The following is a 17,449-nucleotide window of genomic DNA, read 5'->3' on the forward strand; positions in this document are numbered from 1 at the left end:
ATTGATTATCAGATTTCCAGGGAGGCATGGGGCCATTCCCATGGCAACACACACATTCCTGTCCTGGATGATCACTGATGGGACATGTCACCTAACAGTCAGGAAAAGTAGGGGGGACATCAGGCCCATGGGGCTCAGATCCAAGGAGCCTCTTGGAGGCAGGCAGGCAATTCCTCTAAGGAAAATGCAAGTTTTCACTGACTCTCTCTAAATCAATTTCACAACGTCCCTTCATAGCTCTCATTCTGTTTATTCATTTTCCTGGTCCTCCTCCCATGACACTCCTTCTTGTCCCAAATCTTACCAACGATTATCATCCCTACCCCAGACCCATCTTCCATTGGACTCCAAAGGAGAAAGAATCAGTGTCGCCATGGGCTAATTCTCCTTCTTCTTCACATGGACTCAAGGCCTTCTGTGAGCAGAGAACGGGGGGGGGGGGGGGGGGGGGTATTCACTATTCACCTCCCAGGCCCCTAACTCTGCCAACTGCCCATGCAGCTTACTTATTTTTCTGTGTGGAGACTGAACCCAGGACCTTAAACATGGTGGACAAGTGCTCTTTGTAGTACACGGGGATTTACAGAGCACAGCATGCACACAATGGCAGGGTTTACTGTCCAGAGTGTAGAGGTGGAAAGAACAATCTGGAGCTAGTATGTTTTCGTTTTTAAATGGAAACTCCCTGGCAGGGTGCTCAGGGAAGAAAGGAGACTTAAGCCATCTACCCCACCTCAGTAATTCCCTCCTCTCCTCTTTCTCCATGGAGACCCAAATGAATCTTGAAGCTACTTAGGGAGAAGAACGAAGATGCTGGACAGATCCAGCCCTGAGAAATACCTTAGTCTGCATCACCACACACACCCGCTAGGGCTGGATGGTCTCGCTTATTTCCAGAGTTATAATGTCTTCAAAGACATCTATCTACCTCTGTGGTCACCGAAGTCACTTCCAGCTACAGAACACAAGCTAGGTACTTCAGAGTGAAGGGCTTATTGTCAAGCATGGTGAACTTTAAGTGCCCGATGATCTGGTTAAGGGAAGAGGAAGCCAGAATAGATACTAAGTGACTTCAGGAAAACTGTGCAACCAACACATGCACTAATCACAGATACGCCCCGCCTCCCATGGAGCAGAGCGTGATAGTGCACACCTGTGGCTGTGGCTGGAGAGTGGAGTATCTGAGGCCCACCTGAGTGTAGCCGCGTGAGGCCCAGTCTCTACAGAGAAGAACGTATCTACTGACTACACAGATATAAAGTCAAACTCTGTCTTCATCAAATTCTTCCCTACCTACCAAACACTGAGCTGACTCAGAAGAAAACAAGGGACCTACCCCCACTAGCCTGTAAGAATGCATGGCAATAGTTTATAAACTCTCAAAAGCTACACACTCTCCAGGGCTAGCCTTCTAGGAGCCACGTTTAATTCTCAACACCTAAGCTGAAGCTCACAGCCATCTGTAACTCCAGTTCTGATGCCGTCTTCTGGCCTCCACAGGCACCACAGAGGCATGACACACAGATTTACATGCAGTCAAACACCCATACATGCCTGTGTGCATGTGTTTGGTTTCTCTGTATAGCTTTGGAGGCTGTCCTGGCACTTGCTCTGTAGACCAGGCTGGCCTCGAACTCACAGAGATCCACCTGCCTCTGCCTCCTGAGTGCTGGGATTAAAGGCATGAGCGACCACCGCCCAGCCATAAATGTATATTTTGAAAAAATTTGAAATAAACAGGACACTAGCCCAACTACAGAGTCAGACCCCCTAAGACCTTCATTCTCAGTGTGAGCTTTAGAGGATGCTTTCTTCCTGGCTAAATCTGACTTCATGTGGGATTTCCCTCTAGATGTTGTGAATACCACTGGTTAATAAAAAAACTATCTTGGCCTATAATAGGGCAAAAGAGTAGAGCTAGGCAGGGAAAACTAAACTGAATTTTGGGAGAAGGAAGGCGGAGTTTAGAGACGTCATGTAGCCGCCACCAGGAACAGACATGCTTGGAACCTTGCAGGTAAGCCACAGTCATGTGGTAATACACAGGTTAATAGAAATGGGTTAAATTAAGATGTAAGAGTTAGCCAATATGAAGCTAGAGCTAATAGGCCAAGCAGTGATTTAATGAATACAATTTCTGTGTGGTTATTTTGGGAGGCTGGGTGGCCAGGAAATGAACAAGCGTCATCCTACAACACTGGCTAGTTAATCTGAACCAGTCCTCCTGGGTATAGCTGAGCCTCGATTTCCTACTAAGGTTCTGGGACATTTCGTCTAAAGGGCTCCTTTCCTTCTCTCTTCCTAATTCCAGGGTTTGCCACGATTCTTTTGATACTTTAGTGTATGGTTCCTCTCACTAGTATTTGACTTCCCACATTTACACAAGCAGGTTCCAAATTAGTGGGAGTATGAGTTCTTTCATGGCAGACTGTTTAGATCAAAGTAAAATCTCCCATTTACAAACAACACCTAGAAAAAGAGCCCGGCTCTGTGATTGCTCCACAAAACATGGCAGCATTGCCATTTAGCAGAGGCCTTGGAAGAGAAGAAAGGAAAAACAAACCAAAAGTTCATTCTAAACAGCTCAATGAGGGATTTAAGGCATAACAAATCTCATGTCATGGTAAATCTTACCTTCTCCACTTACTTAGCTCAAGCTATTCTGGAATTAATGGTTGTAAAGCCAACAGAACAAACCAAACCAAACCCCGAAACTTTTTTTGGTTGGTTCTTCTTCTGAGAGACTAATTAATGGAGTAAGACAACAAAGGCAAAGTCAGTAAACAAAGCTTAATGATACCTGTGATTGAAAGCAGTGACACTGGAGAAGCCCAGCTCCCTGGAGGAACCCTTGCTCTCAGTCAGAGGGGAGCTATGCCTGGCTATCTTCCCTACAATTCTCCTTTTCAAAAGAGGCCTGGGAGGGCCGAAATCACAGGCAGGCTCTGAACCTCGGGCATAACCTCACCATTTAAGTGCAAGCCTAACGGTACTGTGCTAATCATAAGGGGGCAGAGCTACACACTCATCTCAATCTCACCTGGCCCTGAGATCAAGTCCGATGACCAGAGTGGCAGGCATAGGTTCAGTGCACACTCTGTCCTGCCAAGATGATGCTAGGGTAAACGGCAGTCTATATTTTAACAATTTTGAAACAAGACCTCCATGAAATGCTATAGTCTGCTGTGATTTCAGAATAAGACACCAGAAAGGGATGGTTTTATTTCTATTTTTCACTAACCAATTCCCAATCAGCAACAGCAACAGTCTTATTGCTCCATGGCCAGACATACCTGAGATGGGAAAGACAATGGGGAGAGCGCTTTTGAATATCTACCTTGTTGGGCCAAGCCTCTTCCCAGGAAGATCAGAATCAAGCAAGGTGGATGGCTACCTGAAACCTCTAAAATGTATCTAGTTCATTTTATTAGGCTAAATCCAGATACTGTTCTGGAGCATTAACTAACACTTTTTTTCAGGTTCACTCAGTAAAAACACATGCATACCGAAAACTCCCCTCTGTCAAAGAATCCAAAACTTCATTAATAAAGTAAGCTTGTATATTCTAGTCACCTAAACATTTAACTACTATCCCCTGCTGGGCTGGTGGTAGGGATAAAGACTAAAGACTTAGTAACTGAGGAGGGCTGCAGACAGGGTGCGAAGGCCTGTTACCCCAGGTTTTAGACTGAAGGTGCAGGAAACCAGCATAGACTGAACTGGCTGACCACACAGCGAGCACAGGGGACCCACACCAGAAGAGCCAACCATTTAATGAGCTTTGGAATCTGAATATGCAGGAATCCTTTGGGGCACAGTGAATTCTAACAGCCTCAGGAGCCAAGGACAGAATGTGATTTTGGTCTCTTCCAGAAAGTTCCATACACACCAACTAGAAACCATGACCAAATAAATAGGAGCTTCTTTACCTCACTATATATGGCCATTTTACTTTTGGAAGGTGAACAATTCTATAATCAAAGATGGCTGTTAGGAAACAAAATCTCCGGCATTGACTATGTGGGAAGTTGGAGGTGGTGGGCATCTTTCATTCTTTACCCCTATTCTCCTAGGTTTCTGAGTCGCTGAGAAAAGGGGTGTGTGTGTGTGTGTGTGTGTGTGTGTGTGTGTGTGTGTGTGTTTGTGTGCGAGCGCGTGCATGTGGGCATGTTACTAACAGACATGGATATAGTGGTACAGACTGTAATCTCTGCTCTTGGGAACTTGAGGCAAGAAGACTGCTATGACCTCAAAGCCAGACAGGGCTATAATAGAAGACCCCATCTCACCAAAAATAAAAGAAAAAAAAAAGGCAAAAACTTACTGCTGACAGGAAATGGCAAAGTAGGACTTATTCATCTACAGAAAATATGCTTTGCTAGTTGCTGATTTGTTTTCCCTGCTTAGATGGGGCTCAGTGGGGCCCCGTCATGTATTACACAGACGTGGCCATCACAGCCAGTCTTCTTGAGCTGTGGGTAGACAAAGGTAAACATTTTATTTCACACAGCATCAAAGACTGGACTGTGATAGAACAAAATTAAATGTTCAAACCAATCCTTATCTGTGTGACCTTTTATTTTGTCAAAGCTACCATCAAAGCAAAAAAAAATTATAGTGGTATATTATTTGTATTTTAATAAATAAATCTTGCCTGAAGTCCGGGGCAAAGCTAAGCCAGTAGAGGTCAGGCAGTGGTGGCTCACATCTTTCATCCCAGCATTTGGGAAACAGAGGCAGATGGATCTCTGTGAGTTCAAGGCCACCCTGAGTGACACAAGATCAATGCAGAAACACATCCAGGTGGTGTCGGCCTGCACCTTTAATCCCAGTATTAAGGAGTTATACGCCCTTAATCCCAGTACTAGAAGGAACATAAAATGCGAGGAGAGAGAGGCTTAGTCTGCTTAGTCTGTGGTCACTCAGCCTTGGTAGCGTTAAGACTTCTCTGGTGGTTTAGCTACTTTGCTTTTCTGACGTTCAGGTTGAACCCCAATATCTGACTCTGGGTTTTATTATTCATGCTACAAAAAATAAACAAATTTACAAGGTTAAAAGAAGAGGGAGGGAAAGGTCTGACAGATAGGAAAAAGAAAAGTCTGGTTATAAGTTTTATAATTCTGTAAGATACATATCATAGTAATTCCCACCTAGGCTATAAAACAAGTCTCACTGCAAGAAACCAATAAATGACTGCTCTGTTTGCCTCCCAACATAGGACCACTGCCCCACAAAAATACCACCTTCTTGCAGCATCTCAACAGGGGCTTATTATCTAGTGTGACCTAAAATAATTCTCAGAGAAAAATGAGACACCAACACCTGCCCACCTGGGAATGAAGAGCATGGACAGACACAACAAAGACGAGAAGAGGCTTGACCACCTCCTGAAAGCCAGACTCTGTGCTAGTACTGAGGGTCAGAGAAAGAAAGTACCATCTTCATTTCTACTAAGGTTTTAGCGATGCGATTCTGTTCACGGACTCCTAAAAGAGGACTATAAACCCTAGTCTCTCACCCGTAGTCAGAGTTATGGATTGATCTGCCAAAGATCCGCTGTGGCTGTCCAGTTACAGGATGGAGACCAAGTTAAATACAAGGCTTTTCTGGCAGCCATGCCAACCACTGGCACCACATTTTCCCGGTGATGTCAGTACAGATGTGGGGCTCCCTCCCTGGGCATCGGCTTGGCTCAGACACCCCACCTCCTATGGAACTATGCCTGCTCTGGTGGAAAAGCAGGCACTTTCAAGTCAAGGCGGGACAAAACCTGCTGGGCCAGTCACAGCGATGGCTTAAGCTTCTCTGCCTTAAGGCACACACACAAAAGTCACATCCCTGGAGACACAGCTTTCACTGCAGACTAACAATTTCCCTGCCCAGAAGAGAGGGGTGAATTTATCCGATGACACAATATCAGCATGTACCATCACCCCCCAAACAAAAGGAAAACTGCCAGAGGCCACTGGAATTCAATTCTTAACACCTTGAGATGGCAGCTCAGACTTTCCAAAGAATCATCAGTAAGAAGACATAAATTCAGAACTCCTTCCGTGATTTCATGTAAGCGGCAGACTCATCTCAGAGCCAGCATCCAAGCCTGGCCCTTCCGATGCTAGCGTTCTGCTTTAACAGGGCCATCAGCCAGGATCTTCCCTACAAAGGAGGCAGGCATCTCAAAAACAAGGCTACATTATTAGAGTTCACTAATATCACCCAGAATCAACATGTTTACCTCACTTATCAAGATTCTCCTCCAGAAAATAGTCCTAATTGCAGAATTTGCCAGGAGACAAGCCCACCCTTGTTTCTTCAAAACTGTTTTCCCTCCTAGGGTGCTTACCAGCCTCTCTCCGGAGAGGACCTCCAGCAGCTTGATGAGCATCCGTCCATCTCGGAGGTCGGTGTACAGGTCTGTGATTCGGCAGGACACTCGGGCAAGGTGGGAGTTGACCCATTTGGTGAAGGTCTTCTTCTGTACGGCTTCACGCTCATCTGCAAGCAGAGGAGAACTCACTTTACCACCAACCCAGCAGGGCAATAGCAGGCGTAAGCCACACAACTCAACTCTCCACACAGCAAGAAGGGATCAGCAAAACCTAGCTCAAATGAAACTTCCACTCAGCTCTTACTTCTGGAATGCTGGGATTTGGACAACCCTTGCACAAGTCAACTCCCAGGCTGGCAGCCAGAGGAATACAGCAACGATAGGACGGGCTCAATCAATTTGACTACAGAGCTCTGGTGACATTATTCATCTACGATTCCCCCAAAAGGCGAGGGTCGTACATGAAAGGGCATGGGGCACAGAAACTTGGGATAGCAGGAAACCGCTTCCGTTGGCACAAAAGCTGAAGTAACACCTGACAAGGGAAGTTCACTCATATGAACAAGAGAAAACAGGTAACAGGGTGAAGTGTAAAGATATCCGTCAACACGAAGGGACACTCAGGGCCCAGGGTTTCAACAATAGCCTGAGACTGCCCTCAGTGTCCCCTACAAATTAAGCATACAATGATCATCTCCAAACCTTTACCACTCACTGAAAAGGACCCTGCTGGGATACAATTCAGAGTACAGTCACCACAATTTCAGATTATCTGGGAAACAGTATTAAGTTGTTTAAGCCTCAGTGATCCAGGTTCTGTTCAACTCAAATCTAAAACTAAATCAAAACTCTAAACACTGACACGGAGAACTGGCTCTCTGAGTCACCCACAAATAGGATTCTGTTTCTGCAGGATCCTCTAATAAGGTTGCTGAAGGTTTGCAAAAGGCATCCAGAGTATACCCTGGAGCCCCCCCAGCCCCCAATTTCCTGACTGTGGATATAGAACTAAACGACTGCCATTTATATACCTATCTCTGGTTCCACTGGAGCTGAGGCCCTACGCCCAGTGCAAACGCTCCACAAAGGCGTTTCCAACAGCTGCTGTATTGAAAAAACCACCACGTAGCATGTAAAACTCACTGAGCTCCTGGATGGTCAGGGGACAGCAAGCGGTGCCATATCCGGAAGGCTGTGCTGAAGCCTACGCCTGTCTACCATAGTAAGGCAATGAGGAAGAGACAATGCTGGACAAACTTCGACTGCTATACCCCAAGACAGGCACCTGCCAAGACACCCGGGCCTCCTGCTGCAGTTAGCAGATCCATGAGGTCCTGCCTTTCCCTAAGGAACAGCCCATCTACTCAGAAAGAGGGTCCTTCTTCAGGGACAAGGACTAACCAGAAACAAAGAACCAGAAACGATGGGACTCGGGAAGTAAAAAAAGATGGAAGGGCAGACTGCAGTCTGCAAAAGGAGCCATGCTAGTAACAGCCCAACAGGTCAAGACCACATACATTATTAATCTCACAATCATCATGATGGATGGTAACTTTACCACCACAGTGGTGGGTGGGGTAGTTTTGTTGTTGTTGATGGTTAAGGTTTGGCTGTTTTGAAAGAAGCAGGTGAATCTCTGTGAGTTCGTCAGACTGATCTACAAAGTGAGTCCCAGGAAAATCAAGGCCATACAGAGAAACCCCCGTCTTGAAAAAACAAAATAAATACAAATAATAAATAAATAAAATTATAGTTTCTTGTATATACTACAAGAAGCTGGAAAATGTCTTTAACAGGGTCCCTGATGGATATGAATTTGAAATGAATGAAATTTATGCCCTGGCAATGTTGAAGCATGCATGGACAGCCCATACAAAGTGGTTCTATTGATTTTGTTCATATTGGGTTTCATGGTCTAAGTTGATGAGGACGACTGATCAGGTCTCTTCCTCAGGACGGCACCAGATCTCATTACAGATGGTTGTGAGCCACCATGTGGTAGCTGGGAACTGAACTCAGGACCTTTGGAAGAACAGGCAATGCTCTTAACCGATGGCTTCCCAGACTATTAATGTTTGGGGTTCAAAGTCACTAACAAACCCAATCTATCAAGTGAATAAGATCAACATGAAAATCTGCTTAGATTAAACTATTTCTCAATAAACAAATACAGTATGTCCCACAGCCTCCCACTGTCCCTTTGGGCGACTCCCACATTAAAGAAACACTGGTGGCTTCTTTCGGATTCAGAAGTAGGAGTCCTCCCCCAGATTTAGAGCTCAACGCCACCCCCCATTCCTCATGAAGAGACAGGTCAAGGGTGGGAGCAGAGAGAACTGGGCTCAAACATGCTTCCCAGAGCTGCGGTATGCCTCGGAAACTCTACAAAAGGGGAAGGAAAGAAAAGGAAAAGAAACTGAAAAGTAAAAGGAACGAGAAGTTTTGTTGTTCTTCCTGTATGTGTCTTTCCCCCAGTTTCAGACTTAGGAAGAGCACTAGATAAATTCGAGACTCTGAGCTCCACAGGCTGCCATCACCACACTGACAATGGCATAAGGACTCTGCCCAGGACCGGACAGGAACAACTCCTATGACTGAGGAAGGGCAGAGACACAAAGCCAGGCAGCTCATGTGTCATCCTACGACAGTGTGTGCGGAACAAGCACTTCTGAGGCGGCAAGGAGGGGAGGATCTACCCAGTGGCCCCGCTGAGGATGAGGGAACCGTCCCTGGAGACCTAGTCCTTTGTTCCACCCTTCCTGGGAAGGCAAATGACATCATGCCCATACTCCCCCACTCCACCCAGAGAGGCTAGGGGAGATAGGCCAGACGCCTGCAGGGGAACAGGAGGCCCTTGGCATAGACAATGGAAGACAACCAGAGGGTTTCCCAGCACAAGCTGCTGTAGCTGGCCGGTACGCTATGGAGGAGGCAGAGCCAACGTTCACTCTTACCCACGTGGGGAGACTGCAGTGAGGCGGGAAAGGAGTCCCTTTAAGTGCCACACTGACCTGATTAACCACAGTCCCTGGAGGACACAGAGAAATGCCTAAGAGTCATTTTGTTTTATGTGGTGACTGAAGGATAGGTGCAGAGGCCGGGACTACAGAAAATCCTTCAGCCCAATGTGCTGATCATGCCAGCACTGAGAAATTCCAGTTTAAAGGTTCAATTATAGTTTTTATCAATTTTAGCTGAAATTAGAGTGATCAGACTGCACGAGCTATAGAGGAACGCCTGAATTTAGGGTTTTGTTCACTCATCTTTCTCTCCGCCTACATCAAAGCCTTTCTGAGTCTAACAGTGCACGCATTGACAGGAGGCACTTGCCTTCAGGCACACTCACTGCATGAAGAGCTGCAAAGCAGAAAAGCAGGCACCCCTCATGTGGGCCAATGATGTGGACATGTGGCTTACCCATACCCCACTCTCTGCTTACGTGTGAAGGGCCCTGTACGGCTGTTACCAAACCCAATCACACAAATACATAAGGAGTCACCTAAAGGTTGTTAGCATCAAACAGAATGGAAATGCGCACAGAGGTACCCAGACTATTATAACTGCTCATCAGATTAGTTACTGCTGCACTCTCCAGGAGAGAAGCACTCTGCATTCAAACCATTTAAGGAATTGACCAGGGATGGTGGGATCGTACAATCTAAAGTGAACAATCCTTCAGAAGCCATCTAAACCAATTTCCTTTCTTGAGTGAAATAATCTCTTCTTCAACACTTGGGTTGTTATTTAAAATTTCTAAGCTGAGCCTTTCAGTATAAACACGGGACCTACAAGAGTTCAGGCCCATCCTAGACCACTGTAGGTGAAACCCTGACTCAAAATACAATGTAAAAGTGGTCTGGGGCTGCTCAGGGGTACAGTGCTTGCCTAGCAAGTGCACCATCCATGGTCCAGTTACCAATACCCTCTAAGCTAAAAAGACAAATGAGTACAATCCCGACAGGGCTTGTAAGACCACACATACACATGTGTGGCAGGAGGTTATACGGCAGACAATGTCTCATTTCTAATTGTTCATACAGCTAATGGCAATTACTGAGCATTTATATAGCCCAGTCCAGACTAAGTATCTACAGTTGTCACAACTTTATCATGAGGGAGGAACTGACCCTCCAAGCAGGCTGGTTCCAGAGCCAGGCCTCTCAATGACTGGGCAACAGTATCTCATGCACAGCACGGGGGGGAGGTGGAAGGACCACACATTCCCATTCCACCAGAGTCGGACATGCCATCACTTTACTGCTCTAACTCAAATCTTCTGAATGTGCTTCATTCTTAGGATGATGTTTCCACCCAAACTAGATCTGCCTCTGTTGCCCACCACAGCCTGTTCCACCTTCAAAGCTAGAGAGCAGATTTAGACACTCACGGTATCACCTTTCATGATTGTCTTTTCAACAGCTAGTACATCCAGAAAGAGAGATGGGGGAAATTAAATAAAGTGCAGAAAAGAATGAACAGACCCAGGCAGGTAGCCCCTACTGTGAAGACCCAGGCAGGTAGCCCCGAGTGTGAAGACCCAGGCAGGTAGCCCCGAATGTGAAGACCCATGCAGGTAGCCCCGAATGTGAAGACCCAGGCAGGTAGCCCTGAGTGTGAAGACCCAGGCAGGTAGCCCCTACTGTGAAGACCCAGGTAGGAAGGCTGCAAGCTCTACAGACTCTGGTCAGTAAGAAGTACCAAGCAGACAAGGACAGCCACTCTCACAGGATGGTCACACGTACATCAGCTCTGACCTCGAAGCAGTGAGTGGAATCCTATAGCTGCACTCATTCCAAAAGCAGACTTTCACTGCAGCGAGCCTTGCAACAAGACTCTATAATGCATGGTAAGCCATTTCCCCAAAGCTCCTTGGACCCTTGGAGCAACCGCCAAAGAGGCAGAACCCCAAAGGCTCGGTGCCCAGCCAGTAGCTGTGGGGCTGCTGCTAGAAGGGGAGGGTGGGTCACACATGTTACTTGTCTTTCCCATTCTTCACTTACATAAGAGGTAACAATGAACTCGGCTCCACCCTCTCTTCTAAGAGCTTCCCCCTTGATACTCTGCTTTGCATTACCCAATAACTTGAAATTTCACTTCACAGCATATCTTTAAAAAGATGATGAGATATTTAGAACAGAGCAACACTTTTGGATGACAGTGAAGCCAAAGAGCAGTGGGTAATATTCCCTCCATCACCAGTCCCTATTAGAAGAACCTAGTCTACTTTTTAAAAAGATGTATTTATTTATTTATTATGTATACAGTGTTCTGCCTGCGTGTATCCCTGCATGCCAGAAGAGGGCATCAGATCTCATCATAGATGGTTAATGAGCCATCACGTGGTTGCTAGGAAGTAAATTCAGGACTTCTGGAAGAGCAGCCAGTGCTCTTAACCTGAGCCACCTCTCCAGTCCCCATAGTCTGCTCTTCTTTAAAGACTGGACTCAACAGTTCTGGAAAACTGTACCTATTCAGTCTGAAAAATGTGTTACTAGCAATTGCACACTTTCTTAGCATTGGCCGAGTTATAAGATACAACAGCAGCTTTGATGAACATAAGGGTCCTGCTAGAGAAAAGACCAGGCAGCATCTCTCTGCAACATTTCTCTGCAGGGGATACGGCAACCATATTCATCTGAGAGCTTTGGCTATGGAAAAAATGGGAGTCAGGAAAAGAGGCAAAGTCACTAAATATTTTGGGGGAAAGTAGGGAGAGAAACAGAATGGTTTATATCTGGATTATACCCCTGTGGTCTCAGCCTCCATCACTGGGGTTACTGGCAGGTACTACTACCATTCCCATCAGATTCTTATCTAATTGTGCTAACATAACAGCTTGCCATAGGCGACGGGAATGACATAATTCTCAACCAAGTTAAATGCAGACTTGGGTTCAAAGTAGTAGAAGGAGTTCTAAGAATGGACGCTAACAAGTAAGAGGGAGTGGCAAGGTCTGGAGAATGTATTCCACAGATGGAAATGCAAAGGAAGCTGAACTTTTGTGTCTAATATAAGGTCTCATACACTTAGTAAACTGTAAGTTTAGCTGGGAAAACAAAAGAAAAAGTTAAAAAGTGACAACAGACTATAAAGACACGAAGATCAGACTCTAAGAGCATGACCGTAGCACTGCTACTTGCTCTGAGCCTTTCTCTTCATTCTAATTCATCCTAAGCATCCCTGCTTAGATCACTGGCCCACAGTGCTTTTTCCAAGTCTGCCTACGGCACTGACAGTCCAAATCAGATTCCAGCTTCCCAGAAGCCCAGGAAGCCTTTCTTCGGGCACCAACTTCATTTGAGGGACTTCTCTGGTACACCATCCAACAGGTCTTGTTCATCATGCTCTGAGCTCACACCCAAGCACCTTCTTTGTACTACCTCTGCTTGTATTGATGCTTTTGCTACAAAGACATTTTCCTTGTTCTCATTTTTTAAGATCCAAGCCAAGATGAGCTACCAGGAGAAGCCCTGGTGTCAGCAGTCCCAATCTCATTATCTGCTACTTTTGCAGCATGTGTTCTATCTCTACCGGCCTGCAAACCCCTCGAGGACAACAGCTCCGTTCTTCACCTGCTTAGAGTCTTATCCAGACACTTGGCACCACAAACATCACCCACACTTTCAGTGCCCAGAAAGGAGGCTCTTAATAAATCTTCTGCAACTAGTGGTAGTCCCCCTGAAACCAAGGAGGGAAGAACTCCCTAAGCAGAGGCATATTCTAAGCAATTAAACATTATCATTGTGAGGGGAAAAAAAGACATCTCACAATTGAAGTGTTTTTATAATGGTTTTCTAATGTCTAAAATGTAAATATAATTGTGCTGCTTTCAGATAAAGTCTAAAAAAACCAACCTAAGGAGTTTGACAATTTTTGTTTTGTTTTGAAATGCTAACATATGCCTGTAAAGCCACAAAACACACAAAGTATATAACAACATTATTTTAACATAGGAAAGCATTAACATGTAGCTGGAGTGATGGCTCCGTGATTAAGAGCATTGGCTGCTCTTCCAACAGACCAGGGTTCAAGTCCTAGCATACATATGGAGGCTCACAACTGTCTTTTAACTCCTCTTTCAGGATATTCCTGACACCCTCTTCTAGCCTTCATGGGCACTTCACACACATGGTACAGACATACATTCAGGCAAAACACCCACATAAATAAAATAAAAAAAATCAAAAATTAATATAGGGCTAGCAAAATGGCTAAGCAAATAAAGGCACCTGCTGCTAAGCCTGATATCCTGAGTTCAATCCCTGGGGACCCCTATGGTAAGAGGGAATCGGTTTCTCCAAGTTGTCTTATGACCTCCACACATGTGCTTTGGCACCCACGTAGTCACCTATAAGTACATATATGCACATCAAATAGAATATTTAAATGTAATCAATAAAAAAAAGGGGCTGGAGAGAGAGAAGACCCAGCAGTAAAGAAAGCATGTTGCTCTTGCAGAAGAACCAGGGTTTGGCTCCCAGCACCCACATGGCAGCTTAGAACTATCTGTAACTCCAGTTTTAGGGGATCCAACACCCTCTTCTGACCTGATTGGCCACCAGGCATGCATATGATACATATACATACATGAAGACAAAACACTCATGCGCATAAAACAAAAAATAATCAGCAAGATTCAAACAAGGTCAATTGTTGAAGACTAAAAGTTTCAATGATCTGAATTTTCTCCCCCCTTTTAAGGAAGGAGAGAGGTTCTAATGAAATACTAGGACGAGAAGGAGATCCCATTTACGTCTTAGCTTGAAAAAACAAAGAGCACCATGCACAAAGACAGCAGGAAACCAGCAACAAGCAACTGGTCTGAGCGATAGCAACACAGCTGGCCTGAGACAACAAGAGGAAGGAAGCCCATCTCCCAAAGCCTTCCTTGCCTTCAGAGCGCATCCTTGCCGGCTTAAAAATAGAACCTGAATTAGAAAACCTTTCCTAACAGCCCCTTTGATGAACAAAACACACGTAAACATCTCTCACAAATGCACACAAGGACGAGGGTATCTCAGGCCCTAGAATAAATCCCCAGTATAATCACAAATCCAAAAGGCACACGTAGCAGATACGTACATCTGCAGAACATGAAACCAGCGGCGAACTGTGCCACCCACACTCCCCATCGGACAAACAGCCCTGTCTTCTGAGCAGCACAGCTTGGAGTCTGGCATGGCAGAGTCTCGGCAAGGACACACCCCTGCAGTGAGTTTAGAAAGCAGGCTAAACTCCTATATGCCCCTCCAGTCCTACTTCAAAGTGAACCCCTTGAATACATAATCTACAAGAAGCCATGACTGTAGTGTGAGCTGGGGTTATGGCCACAGCTCCCTTTGAAAATAAGAGGGAAAAGAAATGAAATTACTTCTTTGAAAATGAGATCTAGGAGTCGATGTGAATTAACAAAAGTGTACAGCACCCACACCAGGAAGAGGTAAAGAGGTCTCCAGTTACAGGCACAGGACTCCATAGCAAACGTTCAGAAAAGTATTCACGGAAAACGGCACCCTTCAAAACTGCTTCAGGCGCAGGAAGGCACATTGTAAACCTAGTAATCCGTTATTCTCCAACTCCACACGACACAGCAGAGGGGAGCGCCTGGAACCGCTGTCAGGGAAAAATGGGAAGGAGGCCAATGGGGTCCACCCATGTTCCCGTGCACCAGTGTTAGGACCTTCGCTGGCTTTGGCTTAGGGTTTAGTATAATCCGTTAACTACAGGAGGAAACTGAGACACAATGCTTGGGTGACTCAGCACAGACACAGCTGAGCCAAAACTCACTTCTCCCGGATCCCCAGAGCCTCAAACCCTGTCACATCCCACACTGTTGAGGGAAAACAGATACTGGTCGGCTTGCTAAAGCCAGGGGGCAACAGGAACACAACTCTCCATCTCCAGTCAGTTTCTTTCTGATTTTTAAAGACCAAATCAGTGGAAGAAAGGGACAAGGAAGAAGTATAGGGCTGAGAAACTGGCTCAGTCAGCCCCTTCAATCCCCAGCTCCCACATACAAAACCGAGTCTGGCGGCATGTCCTTGTAATCCTAGCGCCAGGCCAGCCGGCCCAGCCTAATTAGTGAGTCCCGGGCACAAATAAAAGATCTTATCTCAAAACAAGACGGATGGTACCAAGCAACCGACACCTGAGGTCGTCCTCTGGCGTCCACATTCACAGTCCATGGGCTGTACGGACATACATATATAGAAGAACAAATTATAAATGAAGATCTTAAAGTAGCAAAGACATAGGTGTCAGTAAATTTCAGTTTATGGTCTATTTTATTATAACCTGGGAGGAGCTAGAGCCCCCACCTCCCTTAATTGCCCAGGCAAGCCTTGAACTAACTTATCCATCCCCCTGCTGCAGCCTCCTAAGGAGCTGGGATCACAGGTCTGCACACTGGACATATTCAGCTTTGAAGACAATGTTCAAAAAGGAGGGTGATACGCTACAAAAACACCCTTTGTGGACCACAAAAGCCAAGCTTAGCAATCACGTTATCCTTTATAATAGCCTCTCATTTTAGGTTTCGAACACTTTTGTAATAGTACCACAATCAGTCTAAGCATGCCAGGTAGCACTCCACAGCTCTCTGCTAAGCCGGGTGATGCGCCAGAGTGACACACATTCTTCAGTGTTGCTGCTGCAACAGTGCCCACAGGCAGAAGATGAACTTGGAGCCCCTTCCCCACGCTTCTGTCTAAGCCACCTGTAAGAGCTCAAGGTAGCACCTACCCATTAAGAGAGTTAGCAGGAGCAGGATGCAGAAGGCTGGATTTCCTAACTGGTGGCATTCTTTCTGAGGGGCATTCACGTCCCATCACCTCTCCTGCCCCAGCACCCCCTGGAAAGAGGGTGAAGTAGATTCAAAGTGAACAGAAGGGAACGTATAACAGTCATAAATTAGGACAAAGTTTCAACACATGCAACACCAGATCCTTCCACGAAGTTATATGCCAGGATGCTTTACCGACGGAGACTAGCACCTACCATCATAGCAGACACAGCAAGGGTGAAACACAGAAGTAGCCCAACAGCAGCACATGAAGCTCGGTGTAAGTGAGCTGGTTGTTTGTGACAATTTCTCTAATAATGCTTTCCGAGGAGCAGTGCGGGGTCTGTGGGGTGGCTCAGCAGGTAAGGATCCTTACTGCCAAGTCTGATGATCTGAGTTTAATCCCTGGAACCTACATTAAGAACCAATTCCTCAGCTGGGTGGTGGTGGCAATGACTTAATCCCAGCACTTGGGAGGCAGAGGCAGGAGGAACTCTGTGAGTCTGAGGCCAGACTGGTCTGTAGAGTGAGCTCTAGAGCAGGTTCCAAAAGAAAAACCCTGTCTCGGAAAACAAAACAAACAAACAAACAAAACAAACAAATCAAAACTCTAAACCAACCTATCACATGGCACACAAATACACTGGTAAAATTAGGCTATAGAGAATATACCTCACTTGACACAGTGACAGGCAACCATAATGGAAGTCATAGGTTTGCATCCCAGTACTACACAGGATGTAAAAGTGCACACCTAAGATTACAAGTTCAAGGCTAGCTTAGCTATAATATATCCTGACTGTGAACCCAGCTTGGGTCATCACAGAGTGAGACTGTCTCAGAGAAGCCAAAATCAAATGAACAGATCAAATTTAAAAACTGTCTCTGTCTCAAGGAACATTACAAATTAGTCACCTAAATCCCACGAGGTTATGGCCTCCTGTAGAAACTATCAGGGTTGAAATGACACTGATCTATCTCAACTTCAGTGTCAAACTCCACAATGCAATTGTCTAAGGGAACTTCATGTGTTTGGGGAAAAGGAAGAGGACTGTCAGCTACACTGGGATTTCACAGATAAGTAATGACTGAAAGAACAAAAGGTTCTTTAATCTAACGATGAGACACATCTGATGTAACCTAATTTAAAATATACCGTGTCTCAAGTCAGACTTTTACTTCTCAGATTATTTTTCCTTTAGGAAGTAATTCATCGAAACACAGGTTCTAACACAATTCACAGTTCCATAATCAGTTAGCCAACTACTCCAATGCCTAGAGTTTATGATGATCAACAGTTAGCCATAAAGGCCTCTCATTTCGTTCTTTACATATGGTTA

The 17,449-nt window shown here is 45.5% G+C and overlaps 1 protein-coding gene across 3 annotated transcripts in view; it reads right to left on the reverse strand.

Moving 5' to 3' along the window:
- Window positions 1-17,449, reverse strand: part of Sptbn1 (spectrin beta, non-erythrocytic 1) — a 164,313-nt gene that overhangs the window by 52,935 nt on the left and 93,929 nt on the right. For all 3 annotated transcript variants that reach the window (XM_041668900.1, XM_041668902.1, XM_041668903.1), the window contains one exon: window positions 6,344-6,495. In XM_041668900.1, the coding sequence (XP_041524834.1) occupies window positions 6,344-6,495 (152 nt within the window). The remainder of the gene's footprint in view (window positions 1-6,343; window positions 6,496-17,449) is intronic.

The sequence above is a fragment of the Microtus oregoni genome, unplaced genomic scaffold (assembly GCF_018167655.1).
Source record: "Microtus oregoni isolate MIOR12 unplaced genomic scaffold, Mior012 000019F_ref0000042, whole genome shotgun sequence".
NCBI lineage: Eukaryota > Metazoa > Chordata > Mammalia > Rodentia > Cricetidae > Microtus > Microtus oregoni.